The following is a 24,739-nucleotide window of genomic DNA, read 5'->3' on the forward strand; positions in this document are numbered from 1 at the left end:
ATACTTTCTCTATAACTACTATACTTTCTCTATAACTACTATACTTTCTCTATAACTACTATACTTTCTCTATAACTACTATACTTTCTCTATAATTACTATACTTTATCTACTATACCTTCTCTATAACTACTATACTTTCTCTATAACTACTATACTTTCTCTATAATTACTATACTTTGAGATCAGCTGCTGACATCACTTGCACAGATTTATGTTCTTCACATCATGTAAAGTTAGAGAGCACACAGTTCAGAAAGCTTCCTGGCATTATATAAACAAAGCCCTGACACTTTAAAGACATGTGGGATGGAGGGAAAAGCAGAGACGGGTAAGAGCTGGTGTCAGGTAAGCTAGTCCTGTCATTGATGTATGCAGATGATGTGACAACAGTACGACTTTAAACCTGCTGATCATCTCACAGGGTAAGAGATACCCAGAGCATTCGTGGGCGGGCACAGGGAAGGGAAGAATATGTCCAGCAGACTGAGCCCAGGAACCATCACAAGACCCAAAGACTTAGTTTTTGCACCCAGGGGCAAGCGCAGTGGCAGAGAAGCATGCTTGCATTCTTAAAATATATAAATATATATATATATCCACAAGGAAAAAGGAAAACAAAAGTTAAATTATATTTTTAAAAAGGAAACAAAAAATAAAACTAAAAACAAAACAAACTAAAGAAACAGAAAAAAAAGGCTGGCTTGTCAGGGGATGGGGTCAAAAAGGCCCCAGTGTGTGTACTTACATAGAGGTCAGCACCGTAAAATCCGTCCTGGTAAACCACACTGCAGAAATCCACACAAAAACAAAAACAAAAAACAAAAGAACAGAAACACATTCCGGTTATTGAGGACGGCAGCATGCACATGCGCTACACGGGCAGGTGATGTATGAATGTGACCTGGACACGGGGCAGCAGCAAGCTGGTGACAGAGATGTATATGTTCCATGGCTCCAGGACATGTGAGGAGGGCTAAGGGTCTACAAAACTAGAGGAAGCACCTGGACCTTGGATAACGCAGACTAGTGACAGAAGCCGAGCTCCTGGCAGGGCCGCATGTAGCTGCCTGAGATCTGCTGGGTTACACAGACCACCTTTAGCATCTGGAGTACTTTTAAACATTTGCTATTCTTGAACAGCGCACAAAGGGGAGGGATGGCGAGGGCTTAACTTCAGGAGGAGAGTGAACAAGATGAATTCCATTAGGACAGGAGCTATTTGCTAAATGTGTTTCAAATGATGCTTAGTAGTTATTTTCATTTTTCAAATTATAGATTTTTTTCCTGTTATCCATACATCACCTGCTTTTTACCCTGCACATTAGACATGCGATAAGATTTGGCTGATCACACAAGCATGCAAAGTATTATTATTCAGCATTTTTAAGAACCAATGCAACACCTTGGAAAAACAAGTCAATCAATTCTGACCAAAGTAAACAGAGAAATGTAATTAAAAAAAAAACCAAAAGAACAAAACAACCAAAAAATACCCACAATGCATTGCTTTCACAAGCAGAGGTAATGAGCTCAAGGTTAAGGTGATTGGTCCAAGAATTGAAAGGTGCAGTGGGATCCCAGATAGTAACAATATAATCCAGAGTGGGAAGGAGCAATTGCAAGATTTTAAGGGTTCTTGCCTAACTGAGTATTCAAAGAATTCTGAAACATACAATTGGTGACTGAAGCTTTGGTCATGACTAGGGCTGTCCTTTATGGTGACCCCGAGAAAGCCGATGGCATGGCTCACTCTCCTGTCTGGGAATGGGCTTTGCCAAGCAGGCACTATTAGTTTTTTAAACAAAAATCTGGAGTAGTAGTATACTATTATTCTTAAAATGTTGACTTTTCTCCAGCCTTATGAAGTGCGCATATATACATATTTTCCCCCAAGTACTATTTTGAGAGCAAAAGACATTAACAGTAGCAGAGAGAAAAGACTAACTTTCTTCACATTTGTCAGGTCAAGACTTGGCTGTTTTATATATTTCTAATAATCTGTTTTGGCTTATTAGCTAAATAAAATGGGTAATTTCTTTTTTCATTGTAATGAATGAGCTAACAAGTAGGGCTGCTAAGTCCTGTATCTAAGAGTTGTAAGGTCACACCTTACAACGCACCTAACACTAGACCTCTCTCTGTTTCTGCACAGCCGGAGAAACAGATGAACTTCTGGTGTCTGTAGGCAGGCTTGACCTGCGCTAGTCTCCACGTACTTGAAGTCTGATATTGGGATGAGTCTGCCTTTCCCCTGCATTTTCCTAAAAGACTTGCATAGTTGAAGGCTGAAGAATGGGGAGCAGAGGCTGAGGGGAGCTACTCTTCATCAATGTCAGTGCGGGGCACAGGCAAAGACTACAACACATTCCTTCTACATAGACTGTTGCCATTAGAAACATGGATATATTTTATTGTAAGGCAAAACATTTAGTGTGAATATTCACTGGATTCTACAAGAGTTCGGATAATCCCTGTACCCAATGCTGTAAGAGCTCAGAGGCTCACAAGAGATTCTGAGAGAGAAATTCTAGGCCATTCCCCAGGAAACACTGGACTTATTCCTTGCCATCTTCCATGTAAACAGATGGTTTAGTTAATAAAAAAAAGAATACACAGGAAATTAGTGTTTGTGTACTGATATTATCAGACATAAAAGATACATTTAAGCAAATCTATCTATCTATCTATCTATCTATCTATCTATCTATCTATCTATCTATCTATCTATCTATCTCTCTGACACAGACTTAGGAGAGAATGGGTTATGAAGTAGTTCAGGAAGTTACAAAATAGGAAGTTCTATGTGTCTCTATGGCCTCTCTCACTCCCTGCATACGTGGCAGTCAATGCTTTTGGGTGGAAATGGGAGATACCTCGTGAGAAGTTTTCCTAGTGTGCTAAGCTTGTAAAAGATTCACTTTCACGTTTCAATCAAATATTTCTTAATGAAACACAGCTGTATCTTTAATTTTTTAAAAAAAGAGATGTCAGAGGTTGAAGGTCAAAGGTCAAGTTGAGACAAAAAAAAAGGATAAAATTAAAAGCAAGTCATGGCAGAAGATGGAGATGATGGAATGCATGGGATTTAATTATCTATAAATTGCAAATGAAAGTTATTTTCTGAAGCAGTTCCCTTGCAGTGTCTTGGAGTCTGCCCACTTCAGCATGCATACTTGCCTTGTCTAATAAAAATGCTTTAATTCTGTAGCATGGAGGACTCCTAATGGTATGTCCATTGGTCTATGAATGAATGAATGTTAAATTAGTATATCTCCTGATGAAGCCAATTTTGCTATCAGAAAGGGACACCCTCTCTTCTGTTAGGCTTTAACTAAAAAGCAACTAATTGGCTTTTCTACAGCTATTTATATTCTTCATAATACAGAAAAAACAAAAACAAAAACAACAAAAAACCACCTGTCATAGGCAGAGAAAAGATGAAGAGAAATGTCAACTCTTGAGAAAGTTCTTGGTACAACTGACTTAGAGAAGTTCACTTCATATAAAACATACGTCAGGCTGACACAGGTAAACAACTAAAAGCCAATCTGCCATCTTCCCTCCTTCTCCCCAATCAAAAACAAAGGATTTGTTTGTTGCTATGGAATCTTTCCACTGCATGAGACACCCTCTGCTCCAAACTGAAGGTGAGGGATGCTCAGATATGTCAGCTGCTACCACCTCAGAAGCCAGCTGCAGCTGGATCCCTACTTCTCCCTCTCTTCCTTGATTCAATTGGACTTGTTTTGTCTTTGAATTCATCTCTTTTAATCTGTTTCCTACAAAGAAAGCAAATCCATTGTGGGTAACTAGCTTTGCTGCTCACTACCCAGGCAGTGAACCATGGGGTGGGCGCATATGCTGGCCTCTGCCCCAGCATGGGGAGGTGAGACAGGTGAGCAGAGCAGACACAGTCTGGCACTATGATCTCCATCCAGCTCCCTTCTCAGTTCTCTGTAGTAGTGTTAATTCACACTCGTGCGCTGCTGAGTGAACTCCATGCCAACACACTGCTAGCAAACACAAGATGGCTCTGGCCACTGTCTTAAGCTGTCACCATGAAGGCTTAAGGTAGCCAAAATGAGTGTTTATATAATGATGACCCTTGGTCAAAATTCTGTATTTTGGTTCTTGCCCTTAGTCCGTTAATTTGCAAATATTCACACAGCATCTAAATGCTGCCAAGCAATATCCTAGGAATCAGGGAGAGCCAGAGCACTCTTTCTTCCCTTCTTTTTGTATCCATTGCTTATTTTAGAAATGGTGATTTTGGAATCTAATGCTTACCCTGGATAGGCGGGGATGGCTGTTGGAGGTACTGCTCGGACTGCACCATACACTGTCCGCCCTCTGCCCCTCAGATGGGCTCCTCGGAAAGCAGCTGCCGTGGTGGCTGCAGTTGGGTAAGGGAAGCCAGGAACTAAAGGGAGACCCAAAATATGACAGAAATTTCAACTGGCATTCAGAAGCTGGTACAAAGCTAGACTGAGAATCAATTATGGAAAAGGTAGAAGACAGGCACCGAATGTTCCCTGAAAAGACAGCAAGCATACATACTAATTAACATGGGGCTTTTGGGGGGAGAAGGGAATGGGAAAAGAGATACAGGATGACCTAACAACGACTCCATGCCCCACTCATTCGTCAAGGTTTTGAGCTTACTCTGTTTCTTCCAGGTTTTTCTAGTCATTATGAGAACTGATAAGAAACTCTTATCATAGTAAGATGCACGTGTCTTAATTTCTGTTGCTGATTTAAATCAGGTTAATATAAATTTTTTAACTGGCCAACTATTAATTTCATTTCTGTTATTATGTAATAATTATTACTCAAAAGGAAACTTCTTTATATTTTTAATAGTACTAACCTCCAAGGCATACAATAGTTTTTAGAGAATTTATTTGTAATTTAATTTCTTTAATATAGATAAATAAACAGGAGCTTTAAAGACAAGGTTTCTCTGTGTAGTCCTAGCTGTCCTAGAACTAGTTCTGTAGATCAGGCTGGGCTCAGACTCACAGAGCTCCACCTGCCTCTGTCTCCTGAGTGCTGGGATTAAAGGAAGCACTGCCATTGCCTGGTCTCCTCAGGTGCCCGGCACCCTGTACCTTTTAGTGAGACAGACAAAAGCTAGCTCTAAGTGTTCTTTGCTCTGGAAGCCTTGTATGAACATCCTGCTCTGTGGTATCTGGTTTAGTTACACCTCTTGCCAGGGGAAACAGGCCTGGGTAAAGTGACTTTAGCGACAGCAAGAGAGTGGCCTGTCACAGACCCTGGAGCTGCCCAAGCGGTACCCCGGTGGCGAGTGGGCGGGATGAGCAGGCTTGAGTAACGCAGGCGAGACATGCTCTTATCTTCTGATTGCCTTATGATCACATCCAGGTAGGATATTTACATGTTCATCTGCACGCTTTCCCATGATTTTTGTTTTGTGGATGTTTCTAGTATGAGTTACATAAAACAGGGCATTGTGGCATCTATTACTCTGTCAAGAATGGTTCTTTTCCATCAGTTCTGCATTATGTTAGAACAAAAACAGACCAAACTAGCACATGTGGCAACCGTCAAAACCATGGCAGGTCAGTGTAGGCTACTTACTGATCAGAGGGATATAAGTGTTGATGCCTCCTCTTCCTGACAAGGGCACAGCTGCTTCATTGCCTAGGGATACATCAGCTTGAAAGCTGGATGCTAAGTGCATTAAAAACAAAACAAAACCCACAAAGGTTACAAAGATGTAGCTAAATGAGAAACCCCAGAGGCCATTAAGTAGCAGACAGGAGAACAGCGCACTAGTACCTGCATATAACTCAGGGCCATACACAGCTCCAACTACTGGGCTTAGCTTCCAGCCTGAAACAGAAGAGGACAGCAGTGAACTGTGCAGGTCAAGATGCCTTCAGGCACCTCTGGGCTGTTTTTCCTTCCCAGGCCAGAGTTTACATGAAAGAGCAATGGTATCATCTAAGCTGCACCCTCTACAGTTTCTGCTTGAAAGCTGCCCTGACTTCCCTTGATGATAAAGCTGTGATCCCAAAGTTGCTTTTCATCTGTTTTATCACAGCATCAGACTGTAACTAGAACAGAAAAACAAAAATGGAGGGAGAGAAGAAGATGGAGAGGGAGTGTGACGAAGAAGAACCAGAAATTCACTATGGAGTTTGCAGACTGTGCTCAGAACTGTACCCAGATGGTCTGCTCTGAGCTTAGAGGAGGAAAGAAGTCTGAGCACCTATCATTTGGTACCACATGGCAATACACTTCCTTACACGACATCTTAACAGTACTTTACACTAGATGCTTTATTAAGGCATCCTCAGACTGAATTAAAACCTGACCTAAGCCAGGTGCAGTGGCGCACACGCACCTTCAATCCCAGCACTCAAGAGGCAGAGGTGGGAGGATCTCTGCGAGTTTGAAGCCAATCTGGTCTACAAAGTGGTTCCAGGACAGCCAGGGCTGTTACACAGAGAAACTCAAAACCAAACCAACCAGGAACTTGATGGCATGTTATACTGTACGAGTTTTGTGTGTAAACGGAAATCTCCCTTCATAGTAAAAGTTGGGGTTCACCAAGGAGAGAGGGAAAGACAGGCAGTAATGAAATGTGAAGTCCATTCCGATCTTCTGTGCATGGCTTCAGGTTTTAATTTATAATAAACATTTTAATGAACATGTTATTCAAGACTCTGAAGGATACCAGACTAGACATTAAGTTTAAGATTTAGAAATGTTGAATTTCCAAATACTATGTTGGGACTTCTTTTTTCTTTTTTGAGACAAGAGTTTCTCTGTGTAGCCCTGGCTGTGCCCTACTTCTCGAGTACTTGGATTACAGGCGTGCACCACCACAGCTCAGCTTCAACATTTTATTTCTTTATATACTGTAAGTATATAATATGTATAGAATATGCCAAGTATTTTGTTTGTAAGCAAGCAATGCATGCTACCCCTCTAGTAGTTAGTAGAACACCACATAAGAACTTAAGAAGTAGGGGGCTGGTGAGATAGCTCAGTGGGTAAGAGCACAGACTGCTCTTCCAAAGGTCCTGAGTTCAAATCCCAGCAACCACATGGTGGCTCACAGCCATCTGTAATGAGATCTGATGCCCTCTTCTGGTGCATCCGAAGTCAGTCATAGTATACTTATGTATAATAATAAATAAATCTTTAGGTCAGAGCAAGCAGGGGCTGAGTGAGCAGAGTTGACCTGAGCAAGCAGGATTGACCTGAGAAAGCAGAGGTTCTAAAAAAATTCAATTCCCAACAACCACATGAAGGCTCACAACTACCTGTACAGTTACAGTGTACTCACATAAATAAGAACTTAAGAAGTAGATACTGACTTTTATATACAAAAAGCAACACACCCTGCGATTCTACTTTCTGGAGGGGCTAGCCCTTCATTCATTTCTCTCCTAGCCACTGCCATTGTTATGCTATGAATATAGGAATAGGGAGAAGGCCAGTTATATCGAAATTAGATTTTCCTTGCTTTTTTTACTTTCTCACACTCTCCCTCTCCCGTGTGTGTGTGTGTGTGTGTGTGTGTGTGTGTGTGTGTGTGTGTGAGAGAGAGAGAGAGAGAGAGAGAGAGAGAGAGAGAGAGAGAGAGAGAGATGTGTGTATCAGTGAGAGGACGATATATAGAAGCTGGCTTTCTCCTCTCACCATGTGGGTATGGAAGAAGGAGTCAGGCCATCAGGCTTAAAGTTAAGTGTCTTAATTACTTACTGGGTCCTATGTAGTCCAGGCTATGTGCCCTGGAATTCATTACCCTCTGTCTCAGCTTTCTTAGTGCCAAGGTTTCAGGTGTGAGCCACCATTACCTGGCTGAAATAACTCACTCTCAAGCCAATCCCTTATTCTGATAAAAATGCTCATGAGGGCCAACACAATGAATGGTTCAGTGACTAAAAGCATTTATTACCAAGCCTGTTTGACACCTGGGACCCAAGCAGTGAAAGGAGAGAACAGACTTATGTAGGTTGAGGGTGTCCTCTGACTTATACACGCACCTCCCAGAATGAATAAACCGCTCTGGTTGTGTGCACTCATGCACACATTCATCCCCCAGAGGTAGAGTTACAGGTAGTTCAGAGTTGGGTGCTGGGAACTGATCTTGGATCCTCTGAAAGATCAGTTAACCTGAGCTGTTACTTCAGCTGTGAGTTCTACATTTTAGAAAACAATTTAAATTCATTTTGTGTTAAAAGTATGGGTGTGTGTATGCTACGGATGGCAGCTGAGATGAGAGGACACCTTCCTGAGGCCAGTCTTCTTCCCTCCTGTTGCTGAAGTGAGGCCTTTCTTGTTTCTGCCCCTGTACAGCATATCTCAGGCTAGCCAGCCCAAACTTTTGCCTACGGTGCTGGGATTACAGATGTGGACCATCATACATGGAGTTGCAGATGTGGACCACCACACATGGCTTTTCACATAGATTCTGGTTACTGAACTCAAGATTTCAGGCTTGCATGGGCTAGTGCTTTTTCCCTGAGGAGCCAACCTTTCTAGTCCATCACTGAAAATTCCATTCTCACACATGCTAAACTCACTATATAACTTGCCATCATGGAATAAAAAGCTACACCCTAAAGCCCTATGGCCATTACTGACAGGTCTTAGGGAAAGCAAGGAATCTAGAATTATAAAAGAGACTAGGTTTTCCTTCTCACTAATCCAGATCACACTCATATGAAGAAGAATCAGTACGAAAGCACACCTGGGGCTCCAGGGCTATGTGGGCAATTCCCACGTTACAAGGAGCTACAGACACTGAGGAGGAGTGTGCTTATGGGCTACCTAATCTGCTTTAGCAGGGAGCTTCTTCAAGTGGCATGTACTGTGCAGAAGATGAAAGTTAGAGAGGGCTGGAGAGATGGCCCAATGGTTGCTAGCACTGGCTGTTCTTCTAGAGGTCCTGAGTTCAATTCCCAGCAACCACATGGTGGCTCACAACCATCTGTAATGGGATCTGATGCACTCTTCCGGTGTGTGTCTAAAGACAGCTACAGTGTACTCATGTAAATATAAATAATAAATAAATAGAAAGTTAATGAGAACAAAATACCTTTGTAAGTTAAAGACTTAACTTAATTCTAAGGAAAAATATTAATCTGTAAAAATAAAACATTCTTCTAAGAGGTCAAATGTGAATTGCGCTGATGGTCCTAGAAAGTCATGAAAATTTCATATATCTACGTAAGAACAAAGGTTCCCCCAAGGCGCTTGTAACTCCTTACCATTTGCATATGGTGTGACCATCTTCTTGTTGGTCATGACCCGTGCTGTAGCATTATTCACCTAAAGATAACAAGCAGACAAGAGGGGCAGGGAGAGAAACATTAGGGGACATAACACTGCTCATTCAGTAACAGAGCATAATTTAAAAAGTACATTTTTGATAGCATTTAGATAATTAACACAGCATCATAAAATATTCATAGAAATTTAATGTGTTTATTAAATGAGGCTAACAAGAGTAAAATGTAGTTTCTTGGTCTCTAAAAGGAAAATTGTGGCTGTTCCACCATTCAGCACTGCAGAGAAACCGTGCAGTTAAAGTTCTCTGGACAGCCTTATGATTTCACTTTACTGAGGACAATTTGGAAAAAAGGAAATAGGGAACAAGTATGACTACAAAAGAACTTTGAAGCTTGTTAATAAAACAGAGGCTTGCCACTTGAGCCATGATGCTGATGTCATATCCTGTCCTGATGGTCTACATGTTTTGTTTTGTTTTTTTTTTAAAACTGTTTGGGATTAGTAAAAAAATAGAGGAGTTCCCATGGTGGCAGTCTGTAGGATCATCCTGAATTTTCTAGATCACATGGGACACTCATTTAAGATGAAGTTTCTGAGGGCCTTTGGCACAGGACTCAGCAGTGAAGAGTGATTGCTTAGTTCTCCTGCCCTGTGGTCCTCTAACCCATGATGAGGAGTGTGTGTAAGAGGCTTTCTCCATGCGAAGGTAAAGGAGAAAGGAGGAGGGAGGGGCACCAGTCAGGGCACTGTGGGTGGCCTCAGGACCAACTTCAGAGCGGTATCACAAACTCAACCACAGCTCACTGTAAGCTTGGAGCTTATGAATATAAATGAGGCAGCTCAGGCTGAGGCTGGGATTTGCTATGTAGCCAAGCTCGCCTCAAATCTGTGACCTTCCTACCTTGGCCTCCTGAATGCTTAGATTACAGGCTTGGGCCACCAAGGTCAGCTTATTTCGCCTCTAGGGATATACACTGTACTAGATTTATGTTAAGAAGACCAATTTTGGGTAAAAGTAGAATTTAAAAACATCTGATATGACCCTCTCCCCCTTCCTGTGTGAAGACAGCTTGAAACTCCATTTACTCGAGTTTGACCACCAGATAATGTAAACATTTCACATTTACAAAGAAAGAATGGGAGACAACAACGATGAGATTGAGAGCATGCAGTTAACACACACAAAGAAAAGAAAGAAACAACTCGGAAAGAAGAGGGAAAGTGAGCAGCAAGGTCGGAATGGAGCAAGGGCTCGAACCAGCTGCTAGAGCAGAAAGCCACCAAGCACTTCAAAGGAAAACCAGCCAGAACCAAGCAGACACTACCAGTCAGCAAAAGACACAGCTCCAGACAGAGGGGGACAGGGAGGAAGAAAGGAAGGGGCAGGAACGGGAAGTCAGGGAAACTGAACAGGAGAGAACGTGAGGGTGTCAGCAGGAAAGAGCTGCATGGGCAGGGGCGGGAGGAGCTGGGGAAGGGGGCAGAGTGCATTGATAAAACCAGCCAAACTGGAGTTCAGTAACTCTGAGTAAGATGCGCAAGGGGAGAAAAATCACCATGAAGTCAGTAACCAAACAGCTCAGACTGCTACAAGACAGGATGTACATCCAAAGTCCAGGCGACATCACCCCACAGCAGTGAAAATAAAAGGGGCAGGAAGGGAGAGAAGCGAGTCAAACCACATCTGGTAGTGTTAATGTGAGATGGCAGATGGACTTTTTCTCTCTTAATTGTTTTGTGATTACATTTTAAAAAGCTTCTTCTCTAGCACTTTCAATTCACTTACCGCCAATGGGCACCGCCAGCATTGTGTATAGTTACCATGGAAAGAGTGAGGCAAGTGAAGGGCCCTAAATGCTAAACCATTGAAAAGGGGAAAAAAAGCAAAATATGCAGACATCTTACTCAAATGGTGGCTTTTATATTTAATACTTTAAAAAACTGGGAAAGGGAAGAGGAGCCAGTTAACCTTCAATCTGTTAGTCACTCTACGCTGGTGAGCCCAGGGCTGACTTTGCAATCATAACATCTGTCCATCAGTGCCACCAGCTGCCCCTGAACCCTCTGCTGCTGAGACTGCTATTTGTCACCTTTGGAGTCAAGCCTTGAAGTTCTTGGTATTAAGTAAAATTTAAAATGATCAGAGTTTTGGATTCTGACCCCCCAACCACTATAATCATCTATCCACACTTATCAAACACACTTGGAGGGGAACTGGCCTCCAAGACACAATGCTACAAGCTAGATAGTTTTTAGACATTTTTGAAGTTAGTTTTGCTTAGGCCTCATTATAGGAACTCAGAGTCTTGCAAACTGAAGCAAAGGAAAAAAAATCAAGAGAGCAGAAGGATGAACATTTTGGAAAAGGGAAAAAAGTAAGTGAAAAACAGGTAAGCACACATCCCGCCCCCAAATTAACCCTTGAACAACCAAGAGCAGGGGAGAAGCCGACAGAATTGTTACTTTTACAGTGTAGTGCAAGAAGGTGAAGACAGACAGACAGGAGTGCACACAGACAGAGTGCACACAGAGTGCACACACACACAGACAGGAATGCATACATGAACAGGAGTGCACACATGGACAGGACAGGGGTCCAAAGGTGAAGTGAGGCAGTACACAAAGAGAAAGAAAACTATAAACGAGAAATTGAATTATTGAAGACATGCACCTCGATTTTACGGCCCTCTACCACGGTGCCGTGCAATTTCTCCCTGGCCCTGTCTGCATCAGCACTATTCTCGAAAGTTACGAACCCGAATCCCTGCATGCAGCGGGAGAAGGGGGAAAACATGCACATCGTTATATTGAAATACTCATCTCTTGGTAAACAGAAAACATCACAGTATGAAGTGACGCCAGCACAACTAACACCAGCAAGTTCTTCCAAAGGCACATTTTTGATCCATGCATATTCCGTAAAGGGAAATTTAAACCCAATAAAAGGATAAAGAACTGTAATAATAACAGTAACTTAACTGCAATAACAATAAAATAAAATATAATGCACGTGAGGCCAGACCAAGATTAAGGCGGGAAGTTACTCAGGTCAAACTATTCAACCAAAAATCTGAACATACAAACCATAAAGCTATTGTTATTGTGTGTGCATGTGTGCACTGGTGCAGGCGGAGGGCAGGGCAGAGATAGATGCAATGTCTGCACTGACTGCTCCAACAAGCCATCTATCTCTAGATGTCGTTGTCGTCGTATTCTTTTTAACTGAGTGCTGAGGATCAAACCCAGGTCCTCTTGGCGAGCAAAGGAAGTGCTTTATAAACTCAGACATCTTACTAGATCCTGTTTCCTCTCAACTGACTCTCTGACCCTGAAATCCATACTTCTCTGCTAACTGCTGTGTAAAAACTTACATTCAAGGTTACATAATGAGACGTAAGGGAGTTAGCTCAGCCCTGCTTTACCTGTGTCTTACACTACTGTTTTTTGGGAGTAAGATAACTTAAGACAGTAGTGAGGTCTAGTTCTGTGGGTAACAGCTGTGCAAGCAAGCATAACTATCACCGGAAATGGACAACTAGGATTTTTCTTCAGCAACAATTTTAAATAGTGAGATTGGTACTTTATGGAAAATGTGTGTATGGCTGAATTTCAGATAACGACCTATATCATAGATCTGTTGATGTCTATCTCTGCTGTTAGAGGCAAATTAGTGCTTTTTCCCCATGAGGAAAAGCAGGAGTAGTCAAGTGAACAGGCATTGGGAGTGAGGAATGTTAGTGACAGTGGTTACCCACTGTTCAGTAGGGAAGAAACCATGAAGGAGGTAAAGCAGCAGCTGCCACGTGGGTCACAAACAACAAGACCAGGGCTAACCTACCCTCTGCTCAACTCTGCTACTTCCAAGGACTATCCAGAGAAACCCTGTCTCAACCAAGCAAAAATTAAACCAACAACAAAAAACAAAACCAAAAAACAAAACCAAAACAAACAACGACAAAAACCCAAACAGATCTTTATAAAAGCAAGGATGTGATGATCTTCAGCAGTCTAACTGGTTGTGTTGGGTAGGCGGTGTCTGAAAGATTATAATAAGTTATCTCTGCCCACGCCTAAGCACCACTATAAATACCACAGGAGGGCATGCTTGGTTGACAGAGGACAAATGAATGTTTAATGTGGTGGAGTACTAGGGTAACTTTTTAGCACTCTCCTACAGAATGTATATACTGATTGAAAATACTAATAGGAAAGTATTTTCAGAAACAAATTTAATATTAACATGTTATAGCCACTTTGACAACCCCGAAGTACTAAAGGCAAATTATGAAGGATGCCAGTGTCTTTCTTTTCTCAGAGGATAAACAGACTCTGAGGACAAGGAGCTAATTCTTCTACCTAAGAATCTACCAACTGGTAGGCAAGGTAAGCTGGTTTTAAGAAGGTCAGGAAGAGAGGACGAGATTGGGAAGGTTTTACTTTTCACTGTATGCCCGAGAAGGCCAGAGATGGCAGGTCCCCTGGAGCTGGGCTTACGGGAGGGTGGGAGTTGTTTGACTTGAGTTCTAGGAACCAAACTTAGGGCCCTGTGCAAAAGTAATACACACCTATAACCTGCTGACCCATCTCTCCAGCTTTACATCCCCGAGCTTCTTTATCAACCTAAGAAGAATTATAAACTACATTCTAACTGGTTCTCAGAGTCACAACCCTTATGTCTGTGGTTAAGCTAATAAATTATAAGCTGACTCTAAAGTTTATATGAAAATGCACACTTGGTTTTTACACTGTGACTGCCTATATGTGCTGTTTACCAACACCCGAACTGTATATACATGTCCTAGTACAACTATGGGGAACAGGGCAGCAAAGGCAGATGGAGAAGATTCATTCTAAAGGGAAAGAGATGATTTCAAATGAGAGGGAGATACCCTCTGACATTCAGTGGCTGGTAAGGAAATCAAAACTCAAACTTTGCCAGTCTGTGTGTGGACTCTATTTATTAAGTGACATTATTCTGCAAGTCCTCATTTGTTTTCCAAATCCAATTGAGAAATGTCTCTGATATCTTCTCTTTTGGGATGTGTGAATGAGACACCAGCAACACAGTAACTATGTCAAAAGAACAGACATGGTATCACAGGTACTGACAATTCTTGATCTGCAAATGACAAAGTTTAACATTAGTATCTATGTTAGGTTTTCCCAAGTTGAGGGAAAACCTGCATTTTCAACTGTCTGTATTAAGTGTTTTATATTCTAAGATGATCAAATGCTAAAGGAAATGCTAATCAAGATACCACAGACATCAAACCAAACTAGTGTTTCCAGCAAGTCTCCCCTGGTGTGAGGAGGAAGAGGGCCTGCATGGTGGTTGGGGCTCTCTAATAGGAAACAGAGATAAGATTTCCATGTGCAGGCAGAGTAATGTTCACTACCCCCAAGTTCCTCACGTCTTAATCCCTGAAGCCGCAGAATATGTTATCTTGCAAGGCAAAAGGGATTTTGTAGATACGATTAGATAAAGTGATTTCAAGGTAGGGAGATAAATGTGACAATCCAGGCCCTCACAGTATTTATAAAGGAAAGGAACACAAGTGAGCCGGACCCCAGAATCCAGTAACAGCAGCTTCAAAAGGCCAGGCTGCTCATGCTGGCCCTGAAAACAGAGGGGGCTGGAGCAGCAGGCATCCTCCAGAGTCCCAGAAGGGCAAGGCAGGGATTACAGCCACAGTTTTTCTGGGCATAAGGGTCACCCACAGGAAAACCTGCTCCAGAAAACCAGGCTTTAATGTACCCTATTCTTCAAAAATGAACTGAGAGAAAATTCAATTTGAATCTCTAGTCTTAAGGGGGAAAAAATAAAACCATGTCTAAATTCAACACATTTAACCTGAGCAGTTAAAAATGACCATAAGTTAATTTTGAAATATTGAGCTGACCTGCACTAGTCACTAGTTTAATAAATATTTCATGTAATTTATAATAAAGGTATTACTCAGAATTTTTTTTTAAAGATTTATTTATTTATTTTATGTATATGAGTACACTGTAGCTGTCTTCAGACACACCAGAAGAGGGTGTCAGATCCCATTATAGATGGTTGTGAGCCACCATGTGGTTGCTGGGAATTGAACTGAGGACCTCTGGAAGAGCAGTCAGTGCTCTTACCCATTGAGCCATCTCTCTAGCAACCCCCCAAATTTTTTTGTTTTTGAGACAAGATTACCACCTACGACGTAGTCCTGCTGTCATAGAATACTCTATGTAAACAAGGCTGGCCTCAGAGCTGTGCCTGCCTCTGCCTTCCAGAGAGCTGGGATTAAAGGTGTGCACCACTACACCCAATTTGCTATTAAATTCTTAGTTCAAGTGTGTAAGGCAATGATTTTTATTTAACCCCCATTAGTAAAAACAGATAACAAAAAGTAAACTTGTTGTTTTTCATTAAGAAAAGATGCCACATTTGCTTACACTAACACTGCCCAACAGAACCATTTGTGCCACATATACTTTAAATCTTGATAGTCACATTAAAATAACAGAAGGAGATTAACAACACATTCAACCTAGTATATCACATTTTATCATCTCAACATGACAGTAATAGGAACACTCCACCCAAGCATGAGGGCCTGGTGTTCTCTCTGCTAAGCCCCTGTAGCCTCAAGTGTGTGTGTATAGTGCAAATCTCAGCTTAGACCCCTTGATGTTTCCAACCAGTGGTGCCACAGCAGACACACAGGTCCATACAGACTTGTTTTACGGTTCTCAGCCCTGTCAATGTTAACGAGACTGCTAGGGCTGCACCAGTAGCTTCCCAACTGTTTTAGCTGTACTTAAACAGGGCATCATGTTAGGTGCATGGCTGTGGTCCAACTTCCATCAGAAGAGTGTGTTCCTACCTGCCTTGCCACCCATTTATCATGACACACAGGAGCTGAGTAACTGTCACCTTTTTGGTCTGGCCTCAGGCTGTAATAAGTAATAATAAGTAACAAGCAATAGGATAAACAGTGTAATATATATATATTTTAAATTTTGAATTTTTCCATCTCAGAAGAATGAGAAAGAAAATTTACCATGTAACTCTAAAGGGAGAAATCAAAAGCAGATGGATCTCCTGGGTATGGCCAGAACACAGAAATTAAAAAATAAATGAAAGAAAAAAAAAAAAAACAACTAAAACTCATAAAGTGGTAACAAGAAAAATAAATGAAGCCTTCTGGACATACACATTATTAATTGTTTTAAGTACAGTAGAAAACATTTCATGCCATCATTATCTATCAGTTTTACTGACAATCATATAGGCCCACTTAGTATTCTTCAAAGAAAATCTTTTGACCAAATTTGGAAATAATAATTTCTCTTCATGTGAAATCAAAAGACAAGGCAATGGTCAAGAAACCAGAGTTTGGTTCTTGTGTCTGAGGAGGAGAAGAGTGTGCACCTTCCCACACTCGGGCCTGTCCTGAGGGAGGGAAGGGGACCAGCCCGGGCACAAGTCAACACACATGGCAGCCACCATAGAGACGGCTTGGTAGCTGGTGACATGAGTGAAGAGAGTGGGAAGTCCCATGCTCAACAATGGGATGGACTCAGGAGAAAGTCCTTGGGCATGGGATGCTGCTAGCACAAACTACTAGCTCAAGGACCCTGGGGCTAAGTGGCAGCCATCACTCACGAGTTCTGCTGAAGGGTCCGTGAGACGCTAGGGTGGAATCTGGTACGTTTGCTTTTGACGTCTACTTCTCATTAAGAACCCACTTTTCACCCGGGCGTGGTGGAGCACACCTTTAATCCCAGCACTCGGGAGGCAGAGGAAGGCGGATTTCTGAGTTTGAGGCCAGCCTGGTCTACAAAGTGAGTTCCAGGACAGCCAGGGCTACACAGAGAAACCCTGTCTCCAAAACCAACAACAACAAAAAAAGAACCTGCTTTTCCTCTACAAAGATATTTTAAAGAACCTACAAGGAGAGTAATACTGTAGTTCATTATTTCAATGAGACATTTTAAGGAAGATGGGTATTACAGATAGCTGTAAGATAACAGGAGTAAACTTGGGCTAATCTAAAATAAATCATCATCTATCTAGGTTACCTCATGATTATGCTAACATCCTGCTGCTACCAGGAAACCCTGAGACTTCAGAAAGCTACATGTACCTCACACTCACTTGTCTAGATCCCCGCTGGGGAAATGAGCTCTTTTTTGGGGACAGAAGTATTCTCATATATTTGATTTACACATTTTTAAAAGGCAAAGACTATCTTTGCTTCAGCTGCTCAGAATTTTTAGACACAGCTGTTTTTATAGAGAAAAGAATAAAAGGACAATCAACTCACACGAAGTAATTTAAGGCAACAGTCAAACAGGAGGCAATCAGTGCTTTGTAGAGCACAGCAGCCTCCACAGGAAGTGCTAGCGAGGGTCAACAGAGAGCACTGTTCACCATCTTTCCAAATGAACTCACTCTAAAGAAGACAGCTTGGAGATGCAGCTCATAGCCCAGTGCTTGCCTAGCAAGCCTAAGGTCCTGGGTTCTAGCATTAGGAGGGGAGGGGAGTTTTCCCCCTCTAGGATAATTTGGTTAAACATTGATTTACATGTCACCACTATCACTTATCTCAGACTTATTTATGACTAATTTTTTTCATTACTACCTAAAAATTTTAATAAAGCTAATTTCTGCATAGAAAAGTACTCTGTTTAAAAGCCAGGGCAGGGCAACTGCTAAAACCACAGTACCACAATAAAGTCCTTCTGAAATTTTATAGTCAACTCCAAATATATAAAAAGAGAGGCAGGTGGATCTCAGTGAGTTCAAGGCTAGCCTGGTCCACATAGAGAATGTTCCAAGACAATCAGGGCTACATAGTGAAGCCTTGTCTCGCAACAAAACAAAACAAAACAAAACAAAACCAAAACCAAACAGAATCAAAAAAGAAAAAGAAAAAAGAAAGGAAAAGCGTATTCTTTTAGTTGGATCCCAAAGGAGACATTAGGGATCTGACTCCACAATCACATTTTTGAAAGCTTTGGAGTGGGGTTCAAAGGTCCCATCCAGGGCTTTCCTAGCCCTTGATGCAGGTCCAGGGTGATTCTGAATTCTCTCTGCTTCACTCTGAATACACCTGACAGTTAGCTGTGTCTACACTGCCACTGCCAAAGACAGCAGGGGCAGTGAAGACGCTGCTTGGAGCTACAGAGGCAACACACAGCTTTAGAGTCCTCAGGGGGAAAAAGGCAGGCAGGTGCAATTATTTTAAAATGAAATTACACGGGAGAGGTAACTGGTTAAGGTGAGATTAAATATTGGTAGCAGGTGAATCTTTAAGTCAGCGAAAAGCCTTTAGAAAGATCAATTTCCTTTGCTTCACAAGATTTCAATCCTTTTTTCCTGGAAGGAGCAACTCCTTGGTGCCTGGGCACCTGCACTGGCCCTCTGGCTGGGACAGCTTAACAAAGGTTATGTGACGTCCACACAACGGTCTCAGTTAACCACTTTGGATGATCAGTGTAGTGAGTGACTGTACTTATTCACTTTCATCTTCACTTATGTGCTTCAACCTCAGGACCATGGGCTTTCTCACTTGTAGCTAAAGGCTTAGTAAAAATAAATGTTCAGAAGTACAGGCACCACAAGTTTTAACAGACTCTAAGATACTTACCAGGTTAAATGCTGGAGGAAGGTCTGTATAGACATGTTAATCTTTTTTCTGTTTGTCTTAACTGAGAGCTGGAAGCTTAAAGTATAGTTATCTCTTTAACAATGAATAAATACCAGTTATTGGACACTCTATAAGGGAGGCAAGAATATTGAGGCTTCAGAAGAGTGTGCGTGTGTGCGTCCGTGCAGGTGGGCGGGAGGTGAGGGCTAGCAACTACTAAAGTGCACGAATCTGCATGGACTGAAAAGGTAAATGTTAACTCATTTACTGCATTCAGCTTTTCCTTAAGTTGTATCTTAGGGCTTCAATCATGGCCAAGAGCTATTTTGAAAGAAGCAGATATGACCAAATAAAAATTAGTTTTAATTTATTCTTCAATAAGGAAAATAATTGAGACTGAAATGTCAGTCCTACACAGACCACGGTAGACTAGATACAGCAGCTTGCAAAGCAATACTACTGTCATCCTTAATATAAAACCTAACGTGTGAGCCCATCGTGGCTGCATCCCGAGGCTCACTCATCTGGATGTGACTCCAGGAGACAGAACACCTCACTACTCTGGGAGGAGCCTTGACAACATTTATTCCAAAGAGAACAAACGGGCTGGCTAACTGAGAGAAAACGCTTCACTGATCTGTTCTCAGCCCCTAGGCATTTATTTCCCAAGCTGACTTGTTTCCTGGTGACTCCCTCATTAAGTAAGGCAGGCCGAGGAACCTTGCCTTCTGTCCTCGGAAGGACCACACTCCTCTCTAGTTTCTCCTGCTCCCTCACACCCTCTCAATGTCAACAGCCTCTTCCTGGAAACCCTAACCCAAGGAAGACACTTGGTAGACTTGTGCATCATGGGACCCAGTTCTGCACCCTACTCCAGTGAACCAAGTCTTAGGGGAGCTGAGTGAGGGGCAGACACAGGGCTTACCTTGGAGCCACGCTCATTAAAGATTATTTCCACATCTAGGATTTTGCCAAACTGCTGCAGAGACAAAAACAAAAACATTTATTTAAGGTTAGCCTTTGTCTAGACATTAGCCTTTTTTCGGAAGTAGACAACTTTTTTTTTCTTTGAACTAGTGCTCATTTAACTGCAAGTTCATGTGTGTCAGGAGACCCAAAGTGAGCTCTTTACTAAGCATGCTCAGATTCTGTGCCTAGCCTGTAAGAACTAACATGGAATGTTAGCATTTTAAAAACCTTTTCTATTGCACTACCCCACAACCCAGGCTCTCTTTGTGTAGTTCAGGGCTAGTTGTCCTAGAACTTGCTCGGTACATCAGGCTGTCCTTGAACTAAAGAGATCTGCTGCCTCTGCTTAGGCAATGGGATCAAAGGCGTGCCCGCCTCCATTGCATTTTTTTTTTTTTAAATAAAGAGATTTATTTATTTATTAATTATATGTAAGTACACTGTAGCTGTCTTCAGACACCCCAGAAGAGGGCATTAGATCTCATTATGGATGGTTATGAGTCACCATGTGGTTGCTGGGATTTGAACTCACGACCTTCAGAAGAGCAGTCCGGCACTCTTAACCGCTCTTAATCTCTCCAGCCCTGCATTCTTATAACATCTTTTTATATAAAAGTTGTGTTATTTGTGTGTGTGTTTATGTGTGTGCCTGCATGTCCGTATCTGTGTGGGTGCCCCTGAGGACTAGAAGACATGTAGGAACTCTGGGGCCTGGAGTCCCGGGTGGTTGTGACCCAGCATATGGCACCCTGGATCTCAGTAACAGCAGCAAGGCACTCTCCAGCTGGGCCATCCCCAGCTCTTTCAGAACCATTTTGGAGCAAGGTCTGCCCTCCTTTTATAGTTAAGAACAGAGCTGAGGTAGGTGTGGTGGAAGTTCACGAGCTAACTGAATGTAGCACGAATTCCTGCTCTTTCCCAGGGTTACTGTTTAAGGATGGGCATCAACCACGTGGAAGAAGAGAGACACCTAGATGTCTTTGGAAAAGAAATGAAAATTCCCACGTTATACTTTAGGAAGGGCATGGGCCGTTTTGTGGAGTCACTGAAGGCCTAGGCAGCCTTGGGAGGCCACTCTCCCTCTGGCTTAGGAGAAGCTCCCGCCTGCCCGCCACGCTCCACACTCAGGACTAGGCCTCTGCGTGGCTGATGGTCAGAAGAGTGGCAAATAACCCACTCGCCCAGGACACGCCTTCACTCACGTGACCTCAGCCCCATAGCTATCCTTTCTACCTCCACTTCTCTCTTCTCTCTGAAGATGGAAAACAGCCTGCACCATGCTATGTGGTGAAACTCATTAAGTATCCTAAGATCACACCTCAACTCTGACCTTTTCTTTAGTGGCAAAAATCTATCCAGGTACTTAGCCGTGACAGAACTTGGCTCTGAGCCTTGCCACCATGAAGTGGCATGACCAACACAGAGCAGGGCATCTGCTCTGCCAAAGCACTGCTCAGCTGTCCTCATGAAAGGTTTAGGGAACTATTGACTATTTCTTCTCACAGGTCAAGTTATTTACCAAAATAAAACAGACAGCAACACATAGACTTCGAAAAAATTAGCAGCTATTCACCTTCAACAACATGAACTCGTGCTATTAGAGTTTTGTGTTTGATGGTGATTTTGGGAGGATGTTAACAGTTAAAGGAGCTGATGGGTAGGGAACCAGTGTTCCACGGCATATTTCAGATGCTGTCCTTGCACTACTAGGGGAGGAATGGAAAAGCGAAGCCCCGAGTACCGCCCGCCTTTAGGTGCTACTTCATTCTCTTCCAAACACTCACGTTAGAGGTTTTTCTTTTTTTTTGGTTTTTCGAGACAGGGTTTTTCTGTATATCCTTGGCTGTCCTGGAACTCACTTTGTAAACCATTTTAAATATAAATTTAATCTCATATAAACTTCAAATCAAGGTTTAAAAACAGATTACATGACTCTCCTAAGGTCCTAAGTAACTAGGATTTGATCCTGGGCTCTTTAAAATCTCATTCCGTATCTGCTTCATTTAAACGAGCCTCCTGCAAACCTGAATTATCCACACTGCATGTGCCCTGAGACAGTACAGAGGTAGAGAGCTGTACTAGTCATCCTGAACACGAGACATAAGGAGGGGGCTGTTGAGATGGCTCAGTGAGTACACTAACGGTTCTTCCAGAGGTCCTGAGTTCAAATCCCAGCAACCACATGGTGGCTCACAACCACCCGTAATGAGATCTGGCACCCCCGCATTGCACTCTGGACCAGCTACATCACACCTAGGCTGTGTGGTACTCTTTGGGCTTCACAGAGGATTTCCAAGGTATCCACAGGTTTAGGAATCAAGCTATACTGGATGTTTGCTCTTCTAGTGAAACCAAGACTATTACTGACATGTTTATTAAGGTTGGTGTGTGAAGAAGGTGGCCACCTCAGTGGATGTCACATCTTACAAGAACCACCTCAGTAGTAGACAACAACAGCTTGTGTGTCTATGTGACAACCAGAAATGCAAATGTCTGTGGCAGGTAAGGTGACCAGGAAAGGTTTCCAGACAAACAACAGTGATGCAAGGCTCCCTCTTAATTTCCTTACGGTTTTACCTTGAAGTCCTAGTGACTAGTAATACCTTTGGTGGGTTACATTGTTTTAATTAAATCCATAAAAAAATATGAAACTTACCCCAAACATCTGCCGGAGGTCAGGGTCTCGGAAGCGGAAGGGAATATTAGAGACATGTAGTCGCTTGGGCGTGGATTTACTCTCTGAATTTTCACTACTTTGTGTCTGTGACTGTTGTCCGTCTGTCTGTGCTCCACCTTCTGTCTGCTAAAGAAATAAGTAAACACACGGAACAATGAAAACCTGCAGTGATCTCCTAAGATGATATGAGTGTATTTCTGCTTGGCTGTAGTGACTGTCACACAGAAGACCTGCAAGCAAACACTGGTAACTGTCCTTTTATAGGAGAAAAGGCCCGAGGTGTCATTGATGTTCAAAATGCTTCCAGTATACAAACAAAATTTGGATCTTCTGATTATTTTTAGTATATTAGCAAAATGGGGCACAGGCAGTGGCCCTCTGGTTTGCTGAAGCCCACATGGAGATGTAAAAATAGCTCTTCTTGTCTCAGGCTCTGAGGAGAGCCTTCTATTTTGAGACCTCCCTCTCTGTTTTGAAAACAAAGCATCCTTTGTGGTTGGTTGTAGAGGTCACTGACTCTTTAGCTTTATCACCTCAGACTGTCAAGGAAACCAGTAAGGCAGAACTTTAACACTCTATTCTACTCTTCTTATTGGTTTTAGAGTTAAAAAAAAGTACTGCAATGATATTATTTATTAACATAGGAAAACATACGGTGACAGTATATTTGCCTAAAAATCGAGGCAGCTTGTTATTTTGAATTCGCCTTTATTTTCATCTCTCTGATTCAATTCCAGATGACTCTGGTATTAGGAACCCTCATGTTCCCACTCTAAGGCTTTATGGGACCCTGGCTATTAGACAACACACTAGTCTGTTTGTTTCCATGGTGACAGAGCATGAACATCCTTTTCTTTTAAATCTTACTATGTTGTTTTGAGTGTATGCACAGGATTGGGTATGAACCATCTCGCCTGCCTCAGGGAGTAAACAGTTTTAATGAAACATACCAGATACACATCTGATCTAATTTTCCCACATTAAGTTCTCTAAGTTCCTATGTTGATAAACAGTATTTGATAGGCATTTACATTTTATAGATATACTCCTTGTAGTCCTCATCTGGTAATTTAGCCTTATATTTTTATCATCCCATATACAGCGCCTGCCAACCCTGACAATCTGAGCTGATGAAACCGTCATGCTCCTAAGGACTGATCAGCTGCTCTTGTTGTCTGACTTGGGACAGGCTGAGTGTAGTGATTCTTCTGGGCACATGAAAAAGCTCTTGGCTTGTGTTTAGGCTGAAAACCCTGAATCAGAGGTGCTTTTTGGGTTCATATGTTAGCAGCCACCTTGAAATGAAGTCAATGACTTAAATATAAAGGATAATCAAGAATTAACTTAGAATGAACATTTGCTTTTTAAGTATTAATCTAAAGATGGCAGCTTTGTATTTCATTTCATATGGGACTTGCGGGTGCCTTTAATGTGTAATGGCTTATATGATGTAAAAAGGGATGGGCTATCAAGCAATGCTTTGCAAAAGGGTAAGGTTTTCAGCTGCCAACGGGAGCACAAGGCAGACTAAAAACAAACTCCATGGAAAGATGAGACAGCACCATGGGTACCAGCACACAGTCAAAGCAAGAAGCATCAACTGTAACTAAATCATATTTAAGCACCTTTCCATTTGCCTTTTCTATCTCACAGCTGGATCATATAAACCTCTTCAAACCTTAAAAGCACCAGATTTAATCTTCAGAAAGCCAATGTGCCACACAAAATTAAAAGATTGGTTCTACAAGCTCTAAGCCAGTTTTACATATGACTTACATGTGCCACCCATGTAACCTGTCATGGTGCACGCACATGGCAGGGTAAATAGGGAGGAATGGTTACGTCAGAGGATGCTGATGGAGGCTTGTAACTGTTGTTCTAGAGGGCTCTCTTCTGTCTTAAAGACTAAACATTAGAAGGTTATAAGCTACAGTGCTGACTGTACAGTCTGCAGTGAACACTTACTAGCTCTAGAAAAATGTGACAGCCATTTCCAGAATTTTTAAGTCTTCTAAGGTAATTTAAAATGGAGATTTGAGCCGGGCCTGGTGGCGCAGGCCTTTAATCCCAGCACTCGGGAGGCAGAGGTAGGTGGATTTCTGAGTTCGAGGCCAGCCTGGTCTACCAAGTGAGTTCCAGGACAGCTGGAGCTATACAGAGAAACCCTGTCTCAAAAAACCAAAAAAAAAAA

At 42.2% G+C, this 24,739-nt stretch overlaps 1 protein-coding gene across 29 annotated transcripts in view; it reads right to left on the reverse strand.

Annotated features, from left to right (window-relative positions):
* Positions 1-24,739, reverse strand: part of Rbfox2 (RNA binding fox-1 homolog 2) — a 227,308-nt gene that overhangs the window by 19,182 nt on the left and 183,387 nt on the right. For 8 of the 29 annotated variants that reach the window (XM_029547841.1, XM_029547835.1, XM_029547849.1 and 5 more), the window contains 8 exons: positions 22,528-22,674; positions 19,828-19,881; positions 11,942-12,034; positions 9,249-9,309; positions 5,803-5,856; positions 5,602-5,694; positions 4,291-4,435; positions 749-788 (listed from right to left, as the gene is read on the reverse strand). In XM_029547841.1, the coding sequence (XP_029403701.1) occupies positions 749-788; positions 4,291-4,435; positions 5,602-5,694; positions 5,803-5,856; positions 9,249-9,309; positions 11,942-12,034; positions 19,828-19,881; positions 22,528-22,674 (687 nt within the window). The remainder of the gene's footprint in view (positions 1-748; positions 789-4,290; positions 4,436-5,601; positions 5,695-5,802; positions 5,857-9,248; positions 9,310-11,941; positions 12,035-19,827; positions 19,882-22,527; positions 22,675-24,739) is intronic. The other 21 variants (XM_021216970.2, XM_029547844.1, XM_021216973.2 and 18 more) reach the window with 9 other exon arrangements.

Source organism: Mus pahari, chromosome 17 (genome assembly GCF_900095145.1).
Source record: "Mus pahari chromosome 17, PAHARI_EIJ_v1.1, whole genome shotgun sequence".
Classification (NCBI taxonomy): Eukaryota; Metazoa; Chordata; class Mammalia; order Rodentia; family Muridae; genus Mus; species Mus pahari.